The sequence below is a fragment of the Oryzias latipes genome, chromosome 24 (assembly GCF_002234675.1).
Source record: "Oryzias latipes chromosome 24, ASM223467v1".
Lineage (NCBI taxonomy): Eukaryota > Metazoa > Chordata > Actinopteri > Beloniformes > Adrianichthyidae > Oryzias > Oryzias latipes.
In genome coordinates, this window is record NC_019882.2 from 20,431,139 (window position 1) to 20,447,917 (window position 16,779).

The 16,779-nt window shown below is 48.8% G+C and overlaps 3 protein-coding genes across 5 annotated transcripts in view; 2 read left to right on the forward strand and 1 right to left on the reverse strand.

Annotated features, from left to right (window-relative positions):
- Positions 1-881, reverse strand: part of mdn1 (midasin AAA ATPase 1) — a 55,984-nt gene extending 55,103 nt beyond the window's left edge. The window contains exon 1 of the mRNA XM_011492147.3: positions 647-881. Within this exon, the coding sequence (XP_011490449.1) occupies positions 647-742 (96 nt within the window). The 5' untranslated portion in view covers positions 743-881. The remainder of the gene's footprint in view (positions 1-646) is intronic.
- On the forward strand, positions 817-9,515 carry casp8ap2 (caspase 8 associated protein 2). 3 transcript variants are annotated; one of them, XM_023952938.1, is made up of 10 exons: positions 817-872; positions 2,389-2,494; positions 2,584-2,658; positions 2,736-2,836; positions 2,917-2,991; positions 3,513-3,628; positions 3,918-5,905; positions 6,109-8,446; positions 9,018-9,117; positions 9,190-9,515. In XM_023952938.1, the coding sequence occupies exons 2-10, from the start codon at positions 2,428-2,430 to the stop codon at positions 9,250-9,252; spliced, it is 4,923 nt and encodes a 1,640-aa protein (XP_023808706.1). In that variant the 5' UTR covers positions 817-872; positions 2,389-2,427; the 3' UTR covers positions 9,253-9,515. The 3 variants fall into 3 exon arrangements, with proteins under 3 accessions (XP_023808706.1, XP_011490352.1, XP_011490353.1); XM_011492050.3 differs by lacking the exon at positions 817-872 and adding an exon at positions 957-1,277; XM_011492051.2 differs by lacking the exon at positions 817-872 and adding an exon at positions 957-1,277 and having other exon boundaries at positions 2,389-2,455.
- A 5,451-nt stretch (positions 9,516-14,966) lies between these two features.
- gja10 (gap junction protein alpha 10) overlaps positions 14,967-16,779 on the forward strand; it is an 8,453-nt gene continuing 6,640 nt past the window's right edge. Inside the window, exon 1 of the mRNA XM_004083983.3 lies at positions 14,967-16,544. Within this exon, the coding sequence (XP_004084031.2) occupies positions 15,147-16,544 (1,398 nt within the window). The 5' untranslated portion in view covers positions 14,967-15,146. The remainder of the gene's footprint in view (positions 16,545-16,779) is intronic.

A 16,779-nucleotide genomic window follows, 5' to 3' on the forward strand; every position in this document is an offset into this window, starting at 1 on the left:
TGGAATGGAGATGATTATCAGATTAAAACAGATTTCAGTCTCACTAAAATATTACTGGGATTGTAGATTTTAGTGATTAGGACAAAAATCATTTTTAACATAAGATAATTCAGTTATTCCACATCTTAAATCCCATTTCTTTGCCTTAACCAGTCAAAATATAATCTCTGAATTCAGTACTCTTCCTCTTTAGACTTCTTTTTCATATTTATATTGTTATTTCTATTTTACTCACATTTGTCAGGGATAATGATGAATTCTATTGTAAGTGTGACTTTTTTGGTTTGTAAACGTTCCGGTGTACTGTTGGAAAATTAGTATCACTTCAGAGTGTGACTAATAATCATAATGCAACAAAACTTTAAATACTTAAAAACAAATGTTTAGTTTAGCTTTTAATACACATAGTATCTACATTTTCCAGTCCCCAGTGTAATTTGAGTGTTTAGTTCAGGAATATACATAAATTGCTTTAAGTTTAAGGTGTTTTTTCTTTATTTTTGTAATCTAAATCCACTTTAATGTGGCTTTTAAATACATAATTAAAACAGATTGATTGCTGAAACGTTTTTGAATACTGGGTAACTGTGCAGATACAGCTTGACATGAAAGTACCTGCTAGTAGTTGAACGCTCGCGCTTTTTACCTGCTTGGACAGGAGGTGTTTGAGCTCACGCTGGCTCTTGTCGGCATGTCTGCAGATGAAGCCCAGGCATGACAGGCTCACCTCCAGATTCTCCATCCTCCACTAACCTGTGGCTCACGCGCCACTAAGCTCGAGTAAAAACCGGACGGCGCGCGCCTCACGTCTAAATATGCGGACCAGCCAGGAGAATTAATATTATCATCACGAGCTTCAACAGCACGTTCTGGTAAGTTTCTCATCCACGTGTGCGCGTGTGTTTGTGAAGCCGAACTGTTTCCGGGTCGAGCCTGCCCACCCCTTCCCGTCACCTGTTTATGACGTAGAGGACAGCCGCGCAAGCTAGCCAGCGCGAGACCAGTCGCTCAAGCGCTCGCTTCGGGTTTGCTTGTTTGTTTACTCTGTTTTTTTGTTTCCGGTTGGTCGGGTAAAGATGCGAGCTTCTAGAGAAGCTCGAAATCTTCAGAACCACCGGTACCAGTGACGGCTTGGTTCTGGCCTGATGAGTTTATTTGCTCTGTTCCAAACCTGCGGGAAAACGGAAGTGACAGACCGCGGGAAAATGTCGTTACTTCCTGTGTGATGAAGTCTTGGCGCGATTCGACAGTTGTAAACAAAAAAGACTCGAAACCAGGTAATTCTGTTTTTTTACGGCCAATGTACTTTAATGTTTTTAAATTGTTTTGGATTTTTCTAAGTTTATGAAACTAAACACCAGTTTCCAAACTCGAGACTGATAATTATTAATGTTATTTTTCTTTTGCTAAAACAGGTTTGAACACAACAGAAAAGAAACGGAGGTGTGGGCAGTTAAAGCGGGTCTAGTCATAACAGACAGTTAAACTAAAATATGCTTGTTGAGTGTTAGATTAATGTCGCATATTGAGGGTTTGGTGTTTTTGGGAGGGGTTAACTTAAGCACTTGATTTCCTAATTTTATCTTCATTGTTAGCCTGAAAGTCAGTGACGTGAAATATGCGGGTTTTTAGTGGGTCCCTCGATGAGCTTTAGTGTAATGTCCTTGAGTTGAAGTGAATAGTTTTACTGCAGGTTAGTGTGGTGGATTGACCATTCAGCCTTTGAACTTTGTTAATAACATTACATTTAACTTAACAGTTAATATAAAATCTTGCCATACTGTTATGCCTTTACATAGAACAGGCTTTCAAATAAATCACCATCCATTTCAGTGTTTCTCACCGTTCAAATATCAGTTGCCGTAGATTGCTCGTCTCTTCATGATGTGAAAAACTCACTATCAAGAAATTATTATACACCAGAGTTTTTAGAAACTGCTGCGGGCCACTTACTATTAATTGGATGAAAGGAAGCTGCAGGCTGCCTTGCTTTGGTCGGACTTTGGACATGCCTGGTTTACTGCAATGCTGAGATTTCCTGTTAAACAGTTTTTGTCTCTTTGTTGAGCTTTGGTGGGGGGGTTTTTTTGCGCATTTCTTTTTTTTACTCTCTCATGATTATATTATTTGTTCTGAAACAGAACACTGTTGGCTTGAGAGACTCAGACGTTTTTGGCTACAGTTCTGTGCGTTTTTCTAACAGATCAAATAACAATGTGGTGCCACAACAAAGACACAATCATAAGGAAAGGCGCTCAATGGATTCCATACTTTATTTTAGTGTTTTATTACTAGCCTCAGTGAAAAATGGAAATAATGCTTTCTGCCATCAATCAATGATAGAAAATGTTGTGAAAATGTTTTGATGTCCATTTTTTGCTCTTGTAGTTTTTGCAGGAGTTAAGAGAAATCCAGGAAAGTTCTAAAATGATGGAGAAAAGTTTGGAAGCTGCTGGTAAGAGCATTCATTCCTGCCTCTCACTGTGGTGTTCAGGTTTGTCCTCAGAGTAAATCCAGGCTCAGTTTTTCATGTCAAAACGAAAAGTTAGTGCTGAAACGCTGATCCGTGTGAACGTTCTGCAGCCGTGGTCCCTGCAGCCAGTGACGACTCTGTGGACATCTACGATGGTCTGGACGTCGGCCCTGGCAGCACCACAGGTAAGCTACACGTCTTCTTTTTGTGTTGGGAAAAGACTGGTTGTTTCAGTGTGCTGCGTTTTCCGGGCGTCTCGCAGAGAACTGGGATGCTGGAAGCTCTGAGCTGAAAGAGTCCATGGATCTGTATGAAGATCTGGTGAAAGAGGAGCAGCAGAGCAGAGAGTCGTCGTACCAGGAGGTGAGAGTCCACCGTAACACCAAACTGATCTCCCATCGGCAGATGCTTCAGACCTTCTTCCCTTTCATGTCTTCCTGCAGCTGAAGTCCAGGTTCCAAGCGGCCCAGAACCAGATCAAAGAGCTGCTGCGGAGACTGGAGCAGATGGAGATCCAGGTTTCTTCTGATCGTTTGGTTTCTGCTTCACGTTCACGTCAGACTGCCAGTTTTCTGCTAAACTTTGCAGAGAAGTTTGAGTTGTAACTGCGGAGGTTCAGAGCTTTTCCCATCATTTTTCTGGAATCGCCTCACTAGAGTTCAAACGGTTGAAAGATAAAGACTTTGCTAAGTATTTACCGTGTTCACAGGGATCTGAAATCCTTGGCGTGGTTTGGGTTCTAGGTATTTTTAAAGTCGGAACATCAGCTGGAAAACAACCCAAAAACAATTTCAGAAACACCTGAATTTGACCTTTGAACTGATGAGGAAAGGGAAAAAAACCACCTCTCCATTTTATCTGAGGGAAACCAGCAGATCCTGGTGGACATGGACCACCGCAACATTCTGAGGGGAAGTGGGGTGTAGAAAAAAACCCAAATGCGTTCAGAACAAAGGTAGAAGCTGGCAGTTTGACTGTGGGAAATGTGTGGATCCTGAGAGGACGGAGGTTCCTGACGTTCTCCCCGCGTTTCTGTCAGAACTCAGGTCTGAGCGCGGAGAACAACAGACTGAAGAAGAACATCTCAGCACTCCTACGAACAGCCAGACTGGAAGTGATGCGGAAAGACGCAGAGATCCAGAGACTCAATCAGTGGTTGGTTCCAATTCTGCTTTGGTTTTTTCGTCACAATGGGAAAACACAATAAAACTTCGGCCCGGAACAGACCGGCGACCTGTCCGGGGTGTGCCGCTCTTCCCCCTACCGGGACAGGCTCTGGCAACCCTGTAACCCTAAAAGGGATATTTTGGGTTATGGAGATGGACGGATGGTTACACAACACAATGACAACTTTTATTTATTAAGTAAAAAAAAGATTTGATTCGCTGTGACCAAGCAGACGGCAGGACGTTTCAGGATTTTCTTAAAACGTTTTGTCTTTCAGGGCAGAGTGGAGTCGACATTCTTGCCAGCCGCGCTTAAAAAATCCAGATCCCTCCTGTCGGGTCCCAACAGCTGCTACTATAAGACCTCCTCCTCCTCCTCCACCGCTTCCATCTCTTCCTCCTCCTCTTCCTCCACCGCTTCCATCTCTTCCTCCTCCACCTCCTCTTCCACCTCCACCCTCCAAGGAGGAGTATCATCTGAGGGATCCACCTTCCAAAACAGAAAGTCAGAGCAAGTCTTCTAACGGATCTCCTCATCGCCATTTGAAAAGAGACAACAAGACTTCAGAAAAAGGATCTAAATCAGAACCGCACAAGTCCAGAAACAAAGACGACCAACATTCGGGTCTGCGGCTGTCCGAGTTGGCTGACCGGAGGCACAGAGACGCTTCAGGTCCTGACAAGAACTCCAGAGATCCTCACAGACCAGACCGAGAGTCCATGCGGAGGCACGACTCCAGGACTGGCTGGAGCCGACCGGCCTCTTCCTCTGACAGCAGCAAAGGGAGCATTCGAGAGCGAAGACACGACCAACCAAAAACCGCGCCTCCTGAACACGGCGCCAAACCCGACTGCAGCCGCAAGCACAGAAAGACCAAGAGCAGCGAGGCGCAGGACAGACGCTCCAACACACATGAGTGGAAAAGGTTGAGTTCCCACGCCGGACACGAAGGCCGAGAAGAGGATCGACGCAAAGATCACCAGAGGAAGGAGGACAGAGGACAGCAAGAAGAGAACAGGAAACACAGGAGGAGCAATCCATCAGAATCCGCCAGGGAGCCACAGCGACACAAAAAGCCGAAAGACCGAACCCAAAGACGGGAGAGGAGACACAAATCTGTGGAGAGACTGTCTGCAGAACCAAACCTGGAGGAGAACAGTCCCAACAGGAAGCTGTGCTTCATGGAAACCCTGAACCTGACCATTTCCCCAATGAAGAAACCCAAGAGCGCACTTAGTGCGGACACCGGCCTTAGTGCAGACACCGGCCTTAGTGCGGACACCTGCCTTAGTGCAGACACCTGCCTTAGTGCAGACACCGGCCTTAGTACTGACACCGGCCTTAGTGCAGACACCTGCCTTAGTGCAGACACCTGCCCAGACGCGGAGAACTGCCAGCCCGACCTTGCAGACATGTGCGTCATTGACGAAGTGGACAGCAGCGAGTTGGGAAGTTGCGGAGAAGCGGATTGCCTCCCTGCCTCCAGCTCAGAGAGCGTGGGGCTGCGGTCCGACAAGGACGAGGGCAAAAACTGCAGCGCCGACAGTTCGGACCAAACTGCCTCACATCAGAGCGAGTCCAGAGAAGGTCTCAGTTCCAAACCTGCCGAGAGGAGTTCAGAGGGAGCAGAGCAGGGAGCTGCAGAGGCTGGACCTCCTGCAGACTCCTGCCTGACATCTGTTGCCGTTCCTGACCACCAAAGCCTCCTCCCTGATCCACCCGCTCTCCTGGACTCCAGCCAAACTCATCCAAAGACAGAAAGTTCTGCTCCACCTGAAGAAGCCAGCGGGACTGAAGACGGAGCAGCTTGTCCTCAGCAGGAGCCGTGCCCCACCTCCTCCACCAGCGTCTGTCAGCAGAAGGACGCTCCTGCAGACGCCGAGGCCGTGTCCAGCACCATCAGCCTGGACTCCCTTCCCCAGGAGGGGCTGAGTCTGACGGACGCCATTGTTGTCCTGACGCAGGCAGACAGCGCCCCAGCCTCCGCCGCAGCAGAGCCCTCCTCCTCCACCGGCTGCATCGCGGTCTCCAAAGTCAGCAGCACCACAGAGGAGGCGCCGACGACGCCCAGGAAGATCTACACTCCCGCAGCGGAGCCCAGCAGCTCCGCCCCCCTCCCTCACGACGAGGACTCCATGATGAGGACGCTCAGGAACCTGAGCAGGATCCCCGACGCCATCAGCCCCCTCAGGAGCCCCGTGCGCGTCGCCAAGCACCTGGTCCACCTGCAGAACCGACAGGGGCTGGTGAAGAGCCTCCAGAAAGGTGAGTTCAGGATCTGCATCTCTGAAGAAACGCATCCAATCCAAACGGAAAGACGTTTCCGTCGTTTTTTTCTTCACCGTTACATCTTGTAGGTAAAGATTAAAGGATTTGTGTAGAAAGATTCCTGAAAACATGTTTCTCCTGCTGATGTTGATGAAGAACGGTGGTTTCACGCCAGCTTTTGTTTCCTCTTCACTCTCCAGACTTCTCCGACTCCACGGCTGCCGGAAGCTCCGAGAAGCTGGATGTCAACAAGGAGAACAAGCATCCAGGTTCCCCAGCAGACCCCCTGGAGAAGCCATCGGCAAGCCGCCCCGACAGCGACGTGGAGGAGGGGGAGATAGTCAGCGAAAGCGACGAGGCGGCTTCAGCTTCCCCCGCTTCTCCCCCCAAGAGGCCGAAGCTGACGGCGCCGGTCCTCAACAAACCGAGTCCCGCTTCCAGAAGAAAACCGGAAGAAAAGAAGGCCGCTTCAAGAGAAGCTCCTCAACCAGCAGGGGGGCCGGTCCATAGCCCTCGGAACCGCTTTAAAACCGTCTCCCCCGTGATGAGCAAAGCCTCCTTTTCCACCGTAGAGGAAGTCATGGAGATGTTCAAGTCGGTCCGAGCTCAGATCCGAAAGAAGTACATGAAGCTCCATAAGACGTTCCCCAAGAAGAGCTTCTGCGGTGTAATGGAGAACTTCCAGAAGTCCTACTTGGAGTTTGTGGACCGAGCTAATTTTGGCGACATGTGCAGTCAGGGGGAGGAGCTTAAGTCCCGGCTGAAGAACCTGATTGGCTCCGTGTTCAGGAAAGTTGTGAATAACGGCATCGTGAAGCGCATCTTTGAGCAGCAGGCGGTGGACCTGAAGCAGAAGCTGTGGGACTTTGTGGACGTGCAGGTGGAGTATCTGCTGCAGGACATCCAGGAGGCGCTGAAGAGCCTCTGCAAACCCGCCAGAGCTCTGGACGGCGGCAAAAGGGAGGCCCGGCGGCCTGGCGTACAGACGCCACAGGCCGAGCGGAAGGAGCTGCGCTCCTCCAACCCGGGCCCGGATCAGGCAAAGTCCTGCCCCGTGGTTCCATACAGAACCGGTCTTGGAAGCAGAGGGAAAGACATCCGGATCACTCAAGGAGACACACTGGAGAATGTTCATCCAACAGATGATCCAACAGACGGGCGTTTGTTGGAGCTCCTCCCACGGCGAAATCTTCCCTCCAACCCAGAGAAGAACCTGAGCTCGGCCCACGACAGACCCGACTTCCAGCTGCTGACGGAGCAGCAGGCTTCCAGCCTGACCTTTAACCTGGTCAGAGACTCTCAGATGGGGGAGATCTTCAGGTGTCTCCTGCAGGGGTCGGACCTGCTGGAGAGCAGCGGGGTGGGCGGGGACTCCGCCACGTGGTCCCTGGGTACTCCAAGGAAGGACGGCGAAAGGTTCCTCAGCATCAGCACGCCATCCAAATTTGAGTCCCCATCCAAGCTGCTGTCCCCCGCCAAGTTTGACACGCCCTCCAAGCTCATCGCCACGTGGTCGAGTATCTCCCCCCGCAGGGTCCTGTCCCCTCGAGCCAAGGATCCAGCCGGACTGAACCCGGCGCTGTTTGACGACAACTGCCTCCTCGAGGTTCCGTCGCAGGGCCGGGCGCCACTCAAGTCGTACTCCATCCTGGCCGAAGACCTGGCGGTGTCACTCACCATCCCGTCGCCGCTCAAGTCTGACAGCCACCTCAGCTTCCTGCAGATCGTGTCCACGCCCGACAGCGTCCTCAGCGCTCACATCAGCGAAGACGCCCTGCTGGACGGCGAGGACGCCACCGAGCAAGACATCCATCTCGCCCTCGACACCGACAACTCCACCTGCGCCTCCAACAGCAGCGTCGCCTCCGAAGCAGCCGCCGCGCCTTTCCTCTTCAAGCCCGACGTCCAGATGGAGGCGCTGGTGCTGGAGAGATCCAACGACCACTTCATCGTGAAGATTCGACAAGCAGACTGCGGCGCCACGCCGACCGCCGACGAGACCTTCAGCCGAACGCTGACAGAGGAAAATCTGCTAACCGAAGACCCGCAGGTTCAGAAAAGTCCAACTCGAACAGATTCCCCCCCTCCAGAGGAAAGTTCAGCTCTCCAACCAACAGTGTCAGAAGAGAAGAAGCTTCCAGATGGAGTCACTGCTACCTGTAATGTCTCAGCCAATCAGGCGCTTCTCAGGGAAGGCCATGGAAGTACACCCGCAAACCTAGAGAACCCGGCGCCACGGCAACAACTCTGCTCTGGTTCAGAGAGGAACCAGACCAACCGGTCCGAACGAGACCAGAGTTCCAGCGTCACAGAAGACACCAGCAGCTCGCCAGAGAAAGCCCGGGAAGGTCACCAGAAAGGTCAGAAGCGGAAGAAGCACACCGACAAGTCCAAAAACAAGAAGCCCAGGAACGAGGAGGAGGAGGAGGTCTTCAAGGAGGCGTCTCCTCCCAGCATGGAGGACGAGCAGCCAAACGCAGGGCTGTCGGCCCGCAACGTCGTCAAGAAGAAGGGCGAGGTGGTGATGACGTGGAGCAGGTCAGCAGCATCTTCAGAGCACAACTTCAATAAAGGTCATAGCGTCTGTATTGACTGATAGCTTCTTCTGTTTTCAGACACGGTTGTGTGTTTTTCGAAACATGTCAGGTTTATGGAGAAAAAAACCACAACCGTGTCTGATAACAGAAGAACTTAAGAAGTCGTCCTTTTGGAGAATTCAGACTCACTTCATATCCAGAAATCCTCCACCTGATGCTTTTATTTTGGAAAGTCAGAGTTCACTAGGCTAGTATTTTGAAAGGGTCGAATGAAAAAAGGACAAGTGAGATTGTTTGTTTTTTACAACTGACAATTTAACCTTTTTATTTGTTTCAAAGACAGAAGTGAGTTTATTTGAACTCGTGAAAAGCGAGGATGAGGATGATTGTAGCGCTAATAAAGCGCATGTTTGGTCAAGATGAGTTCAGATGGAAAATCCTGCCAGAGGCACCAAGCTGTGATCAATAATGAGATTGATTTGTGTATTAAAATGGTCTGGAGTGAGAAACAAAGCCCGCGTGGATAATGTGTGGCTCTGCTGGAAATCATTTTAGCCATTGTTCTCCTGCAGAGATGAAGATCGAGCCATCCTGATGGAGCTGAAGAGCAGCGGCCCGTCCCGGGAGACCTTCTCCGCTCTGTCGGAGAGGCTGCAGAAGCCGTCGGGACAGGTAGACTCACCTGCAGCCTTCATCCTCCTCATCTTCGTCCAGCTGCACACTCACCAGGACTCTGTGTTCCAGATTGCACACAGGTTCCACCAGCTGATGAAGCTTTTCAAGAAGAGGGAGAAGATGGAGGCCTGAGCACAACAGGAGATACTGTGACTTCACCACTACAGCTCTGGATCCGTTCAGAACCAACCTCAGACATGTTCCTTTTTCTCAAACTGAGAAGCTTTAGATCGGAAGGTTTCCTTTGACATTTTACTTTTGGCGTCTGAAGTTTTTCTGATAATCAGATCAGACGTTTACATGTCTGCTCAGTGAACAGATTCTGTCCTCATCCTGAAAAAAACGGCAATATTCTTGTACATAATTCTTAATAAAAAATGCTTTTATTTATTTAAGATGGTCTTCTTTGGTTTCTCAGCACATCTGGACATTTTTAGGATTTTTTAAACCAAATTGACTCATTTAGAAAGAAGAAATAAAAATCAAATCCAGTAGTAAATATGGATGTTCATACGACGGCCCCTCTGACCATCACCAGGACATTCATGCACATTGACACAACAGTGGAGCCACACTGGGTGAAGTGTCCTGCCCAAGGACACAACAACTGAGTGGGGGGAGTGAGAATTGAACCGCCAACCTTTTGATAAATGGACAACCTGCTCAACCCCCTGAGCCACTGCTGCCATCAGGCTCAATAAATGGACATAAATACAGAGGAAAAATCCTGATTTATTACAATAACTTAGAAGCAACAAACCTTTGAATTTTAGGATCCTAGGTGTCAGAATAGTTGACAAATGTCTATTTTAAAATGTAAATTCTCCAATAAATTATGAGGATGAAGGTCCAGTCCCATGAAACCAGAGTTCCCGGAGAGAACCCACACATGAATGAGGAGAGCATGCAAACTCCACACAGAAAGAACCGGCTTTGAACCAGAACCCTGTCGCAGAGAAGCGAGAGAATAAACCAGCACACCACTGTGGAGCGCTGGCCGTGGAGCACAGACGTGGACACATCTGCTGTGAGTCGAGAGAGCCCAGTACGTTAACTCAGAAAAGCAGGAAGACTTTGGATCTTGCACTTTTACTGACTTGATCCATATGACAGAGACACACGAGTCTCACCAAGTTTTATGTTTCTGAATTTATCAGTTGGATTACTGACTAATATTAAAACCCGGCGGAAACGTTCGGGTTTTTGCATTTTAGGAACTCACTGTTCTCCTGCAGAATGAGAAGGAACAGTTCTGTTTGGAAAACAGCAGCTCATAAGTCAAAGTCCAAGTCTCATGAAGGCAAATCTGTTTCAGATCAGTTTTCTCTTTCAGGATGAACGTGTTTAGAAGGAAGGAGAAATGAAGGAATGATGATGAGTTCAGTTCAGCGTCATGCAGAGAAAAGGACTACATGATGGTGAGAAACAGGAAAGAGTGGTGCTGGCAGAGGGGGGTGAAGAGAACCACAGGGAGGTTCGGGAGCGCCTGAGTGATGACTTGGACTCAGTTCTGCTCCACCTTCTCTCCATCACACCACAGTTTCATGCCTGAGGCACTCTGAAGACCCAGATAGAGTCATGTGGGTCAACGTGCTTGGCGGTGGTGATGACAGTGGGGCGGAGATTGAGTCTGAGCCAGACCTCTACAGCCTTTCTACAGGTGCAACAAACCAGAGTCCAGAGGACGGTCTCAGAGCAGAACCCTGCAGAACTGCTGCTGCAAACACACCTTCATCCAAGCAGGAGAAAGGAAAGAATACAAAGCATCATCTACTACACCAGGAAGACCTGAAGGACTGATTCTTTTCTCGCAGAGTCACTGATACCCGTGTCCTCCTCAACTTCATTCACCACATTTTCTCTACTTTATTCTTAATCGCAGTTCTTAAAAAAACTAAACTTGTCTCTAAAATACAAAACATTTAATTATTTTTTTGCAATTTTACGTATTGAAATTAAAGTGCATCTCATTGTGGGTGCTAGGTGGTGTAGTGGTTAAAATTCACCTCATAGTAAGAAGGCCCTGGTTCAAATCCCTGTTGGGTTCTTTCTGCGTGAAGTTTCTATGTTCTCCCCATTCATGTTTTGGTTTCTACTGGGAACTCTGGAAAACATTCGTCATGGGTTCATTGGTATGAGGTCTTCCTGCCACAGAATCACAACCTGTTCAGAATATAGCCCACCTTCACCCAAAAGTAGCTGGGATAGGCTCCAGCAGCTCTGTGACCCAGATGGGGGTTCAGTGTGATCTTGAGATGGTTTCTGATTTAATGAGATTTTTCATGTGAGCAATTTTGACCAAAATTTGTTATGGTTTTATTTTCTATTCATATCTGCACTGCAATGCTTAATTTTCTGAAGGCAGAGGACAGATGCACCCCCATGTGTCCATGCTTTTATTTCCTACATACGTCCCACTCAGGAAAACAGCTCAGATACACAGACTGTTTCCACATGGCCAGATGATGGCTTCCAGCGGCTACAGGAATGCTTTGAGATTGGGAGGTGTTTGAACACCAGGACCTGGAGGTGTTCATGGACAGTGTGCTGTGCTACATTAACCCTTGTGCTACCCTAGGCACTTTACCATTGGGAGTTGGGTCATCTAGACCCACTAGACAGTGCTCTGAACCTTTTTTCTTCAATGATTTGTGATCTTCACTGGTGTCCATGGATTACATGAAATCTTTCCACCTTTATCCACCTTTGTCATGGTAGGGAGAACACGTCAATGTAAGGGGGGGGTCATCTAAGATAGCACAAGGGTTAAGAACTGCATGGACACAGTCACGGTGGACAAACAGATCTGGGTGACTGGATGCGCCCTGGATGACTCAGGAGGTCAAACAGCTTCTGAGGAGGAGAAACGCCCACAAGTCTGGACAAAAAGACCTCTATACAGAGCAGCCCAAACCCAACCTGAAGAGAGGCATCAGAAAAGCCAAAGCAGACTACAGGAGGAAGATTGAAAACCACCTTGACCGCGGTGACAGCCGGCAGGTGTGGCAGGGAGTCCAACACCTCACCTCGACCAAAGCCTTTGTCCCCCCAGAGTGCAGACTTAATTGAAAGTATAATTAATAAAAAAAAAGAAGTGTGCATTGTTAAAATGTCAGATCAATAAAATAGAGGCATCATCTCTTGATGTGCAACAGGACCAACCTCAGAGCTGTGGAAGGTGACATCACACTGGCAGAGGACTTGAACCTCTTCTTTGCCCGCTTTGATGTCACTACACCACAGACACCCAGTTCCACCACACAGCCCACAGCAGGACCCTTCGCATCCTGGATGAGCATGAGCTGAGACCCCCACTGCGTGCAGCCCATCCAATGAAGGCTTCCGGTGTAGGTCCCATAACCATTCGGCCTGCAATAACCGCTCGGGTCCCTTTCGACTGAGGATGACGTCACACTACGGTAACCCCACTTGGACGAACTACGTAGCGTGGAGATCTGCTCGAGCTCTACATATTTTCATTTCACGTGTCCTTTTGTAACCCAAAGTTCCCTCATGAGTTGTGTCTGACATTCTTCTTTGTAGTGTTCATAGAGAGATTTTACCACACCGGTCCTGATGGTCTCCCGGGGCGAGTGCTAAGGGATTGTGCGGACCAGCTGACTGAAGTCTTTACAAAGATCTTCAACCAGTTCCTGGCACAGTCAACTATCCCACTCTTCCTGAAGTCCTCCACCAGAGTTCCCTGCCCAAGAAGCCTCACATCTCCAGCTTCAATGACTACAGACCAGTGGCTGTCACTCCAACAGCCATGAAGTGCTTTGAGGGGCCAGTCCGTAGTCACATAGCAGCAGCCCTCCCACCGGGACTAGACCCACACCAGTTTGCTTACAGGGTGAACCGATCCACAGAGGACGCCATAGCAACTGCTCTGCAAGATGCTCTCTCCCATCTGGAGCAGCAGGGGAGATATGTGAGGATGCTCTTTGTGGATTACAGCTCGGCCGTCCACACCATCCTCCCACACAAGCTGGTGGCCAAGTTGGAGGACCTGGGTTGTCCAACTTGGCCAGAGTCAGAGTGGGACATCATACACCCTCTGCACTGAGCTTCAGTACCAGCTCCCCCCAGGGTTGTGTACCGAGTCCTCTGCTCTACTCCCTGTTCACGTACGACTGCACACCTGCCCACCACAGTAACACCATCCTCAAGTTTGCTGATGACACCGCGGTGGTGGGGCTCATCTCTGATGGGGACGAATCTGCCTACAGAGATGAGGTGGAACAGCTGTCAATATGGTGTTCAACCAACAACCTCCTCCTCAACACATCAAAGACCAAAGAAATGATGATAGACTACAGGAACCACTGCATGGAGAGAGTGGCAGACTTCCACTTCCTGGGAGTCCACATCGAGGAGAGGCTAACCTGGAGTCCTCTCCCCACCCTGGAAACCCTCCTCAGCTCCCGCAGCCTCAACAGAGCAAAGGACATTATCAGAGATGCTTCACACCTCGAACACCCCCTGTTTAATCTGTTGCCAAAAACTACAGTTGAAGCAGAGTAAAGACAAAACAAATTCCAGAACATTTTTTTACCCAACTGCCATTAACAAGTTAAATGTGGCTAGAACACATTATACCTGGACCTTTTCTTGGAAATTGTTAAGTAGTGAAGGTTTTCTTCATATTAATTTTTGTTATTAGTTTTATTTCTTCCTTTATTAGGTTTTAACAATTTTTACACATATTGAAGCACTTTTTCTGTATTTTTATGTCTTATTCATTATTTTTAGTTTTTTTCTTTTCTTAACAGGGGTTGTTTTTAACCCTTGTGCTATCTCAGATGACCCCACCCTTACATTGACGTGTTCTCCCTACCATGACAAAGGTGGATAAAGGTGGAAAGATTTCATGTAATCCATGGACACCAGTGAAGATCACAAATCATTGAAGAAAAAAGGTTCAGAGCAGTGTCTAGTGGGTCTAGATGACCCAACTCCCAATGGTAAAGTGCCTAGGATAGCACAAGGGTTAAAGTACAGATGTTGCACTGACCAAGAAACACTTTTAACTTGATCGTCCTTGTGACAAAAACAAATAAAGATCTATCTATCTACCTGATGGAGGACCTGGTGATGTTTTTGGGAAGAGTTTAAAAACAGCTTCAAAGTGGAGCAGCGTGCAGGAGAAGGGTGTTTGTGTGGACAATTTTCCCAGAATGGCGTCCAGAGGACGCGCTAGTGCCTCACCGAGTATCAGAGGATTAAAGAATTTCTTCAAAGTTTCATGCGATGAACTTAAAAGGTAACATTTGTGATTGTATTGTGGTAGATCTATCTGTCACTTCGTTAAGTAAATAATAAACCAGGAGGACTGAACTCTAAAGAAGCTCCACTCTCAGAAAATCCCCAACCCAGGTCCAGTCAAACATTTCTATTTGATGCTCAAAGAAGAAACAGGAAGTGGAACCTGGAGCTTGGTTTAGTGCGCATTGAAAATGGTTGTGATCATGAAGGACGGGGGAGGAAGGTTGATCCTTGGCTTACGACAGCTGGAACAGGAAACGTGGCAAAACTTCACAAAGCTATGAAACAAAAAATAAGACAGATGTGCCTGAATATAAATCTTTTCAACTTGAAATTAAAAGACAACTCCATCCTCCTGGTGTTCTTCTCAGCAGAAGAAGCTGCAAACTTCATGTGCAGCTGTGCATTGACGTCTCTGTTGGTGCTATTTTCAGTTTAGTGTCCCAATAAAAGAGTGGCGGGGTGAAAATAACCCGGGGGTAATATATAGTCACATGGTGGATCGATAGGCTCTGAGCAGAGTCCTAGTTTGTAGCTGTGCTGAAATAGTGTCAGCTAAAGAGAGAAGCAGTGATCTGTGGTCCTCAGAGGTTGATGAATGAGCCCCAGTGTTGCTGCAGATAGACCTGATCGTCTACTGCTACTAGGACAAACCCTACGGGTCATGTAGACCTGTGAAAATGTAAGTTTCAGCAGCTTTGGTTGCACTTCTACTCATTTTGAATTGGAATGTGCTGTAGATGAGGGGATAATGTGAGAAGATGGGGGACTGGAACCTTCTGGGAAGTATCTTAGAGGAGGTCCATATTCATTCCACCATTGTGGGGAAGATCTGGCTTACCATCCTCTTCATTTTCCGGATGCTGGTATTGGGTGTCGCGGCCGAGGACGTCTGGGATGACGAGCAGAGTGAGTTTGTTTGCAACACGGAGCAGCCAGGCTGCAAGACCGTCTGCTACGACCAGGCGTTTCCCATCTCCCTCATCCGGTACTGGGTCCTTCAGATCATCTTCGTGTCCTCCCCCTCGCTGGTCTACATGGGCCACGCTCTGTACCGCCTGAGGACCCTGGAAAAGGAGAGACACAGGAAGAAAGCCTGCCTGAAAGCTGAGCTGGAGGGGACAGACCAGGAGGACCACAAGAGGATCGAGCGAGAACTCAGAAAGCTGGACGAGCAGAAGAAAGTCCAAAAGGCTCCTCTGAGGGGCTCCTTGTTGCGCACTTATGTCTTCCATATCCTGACCAGATCTGTGGTGGAGGTTGGCTTCATCATTGGTCAGTGTGCTCTGTATGGCATTGGACTGTCCTCCATGTACAAGTGTGAACGCTTGCCTTGTCCAAACGTTGTGGACTGTTTTGTGTCGCGACCGACAGAGAAGAACGTTTTCATGGTCTTCATGCTGGTCATAGCTGGAGTTTCTCTGTTCCTCAACATTATGGAGATCTTCCACCTGGGGGTGAAGCGGATCAAGGACATCTTGTACGGATACAAATATGGAGACGAAGATAGCGTGTACAGGTCCAAGAAGAACTCCATGGTGCAGCAGGTTTGTGTGATGGGGAGCGCGTCCCCCCAGAGGCTGATGCAGCTCACTCAGATGAGCTGCTCTGTGCTGTCTGAGCCCCACAGTCACGGGGAGACCATGCCTTTGCATTTGGTCCAGGCCCCCGCTCAAAACCAAGAGGATTTCATCACAGCCCACCAGCAATCGTACCTGTCAGGCCAAACTGACACCCAGGCTCTGCAGCAGCTGGGGGCCGCAGAGCGGCGCTACACTCTGGACAACAGGAAACCCTCCTGCAGCAGCGAGGACTCACACCACGGTCCCGGAAAGATGTCCTTGGGAGGACCTCGGCAAACGCTGATGGCCAGCCACATAGAGATCCCAGCGGACCTTAAGAACCCGCAGAGGAAGCAGAGCAAAGTCAGCGTTTACAAGGAGCTCAGCGACATGAGTGACTCCCCAGAGAGCGGCCACTACCCCACAGCCAGGAAGTGCAGCTTCATGTCCCGAGGACTGTCAGAGGCCAAGCTGGCCAGCCCATCCGACAGCAGCGGCTCTGAGGGGGGGGCGGATGCCGAGGGTCAGCACCTCACCCAGGGGGAGAGTCCTCCCATGACACCTCCACCCCCAGCCAGTGGAAGGAGGATGTCCATGGTGAGCAATAGACCTTACTGAGGTGTTGGATGTTCTGTGGGAGGGAGCCAAACCTTTCCTGAGGGTCAACAGCAGGTTCTGAGATATGTTCGAATCCATGAAAACAAAAAATAGCTCCAAAATAGTCATTTTGAACATGTTTAGTTTGAACCTTAACCAAATCTCAAAATTATAAAGGGTGTAATAATAAAAAACAGTATCTCGAATTTAATAAAAATCAATTTTTTTCAGCAGC

What these genes read in the sequence shown, in the direction of transcription:
- casp8ap2 (XM_023952938.1), top strand. Translation starts at nt 2,428, where the DNA reads ATGATGGAGAAAAGTTTGGAAGCTGCTGGTAAGAGCATTCATTCCTGC. An exon ending in CCTCTCACTGTGGTGTTCAG is followed by an intron (nt 2,495 to 2,583) that starts GTTTGTCCTCAG and finishes AACGTTCTGCAG; the next exon opens with CCGTGGTCCCTGCAGCCAGT. An exon ending in TGCAGAAGCCGTCGGGACAG is followed by an intron (nt 9,118 to 9,189) that starts GTAGACTCACCT and finishes TCTGTGTTCCAG; the next exon opens with ATTGCACACAGGTTCCACCA.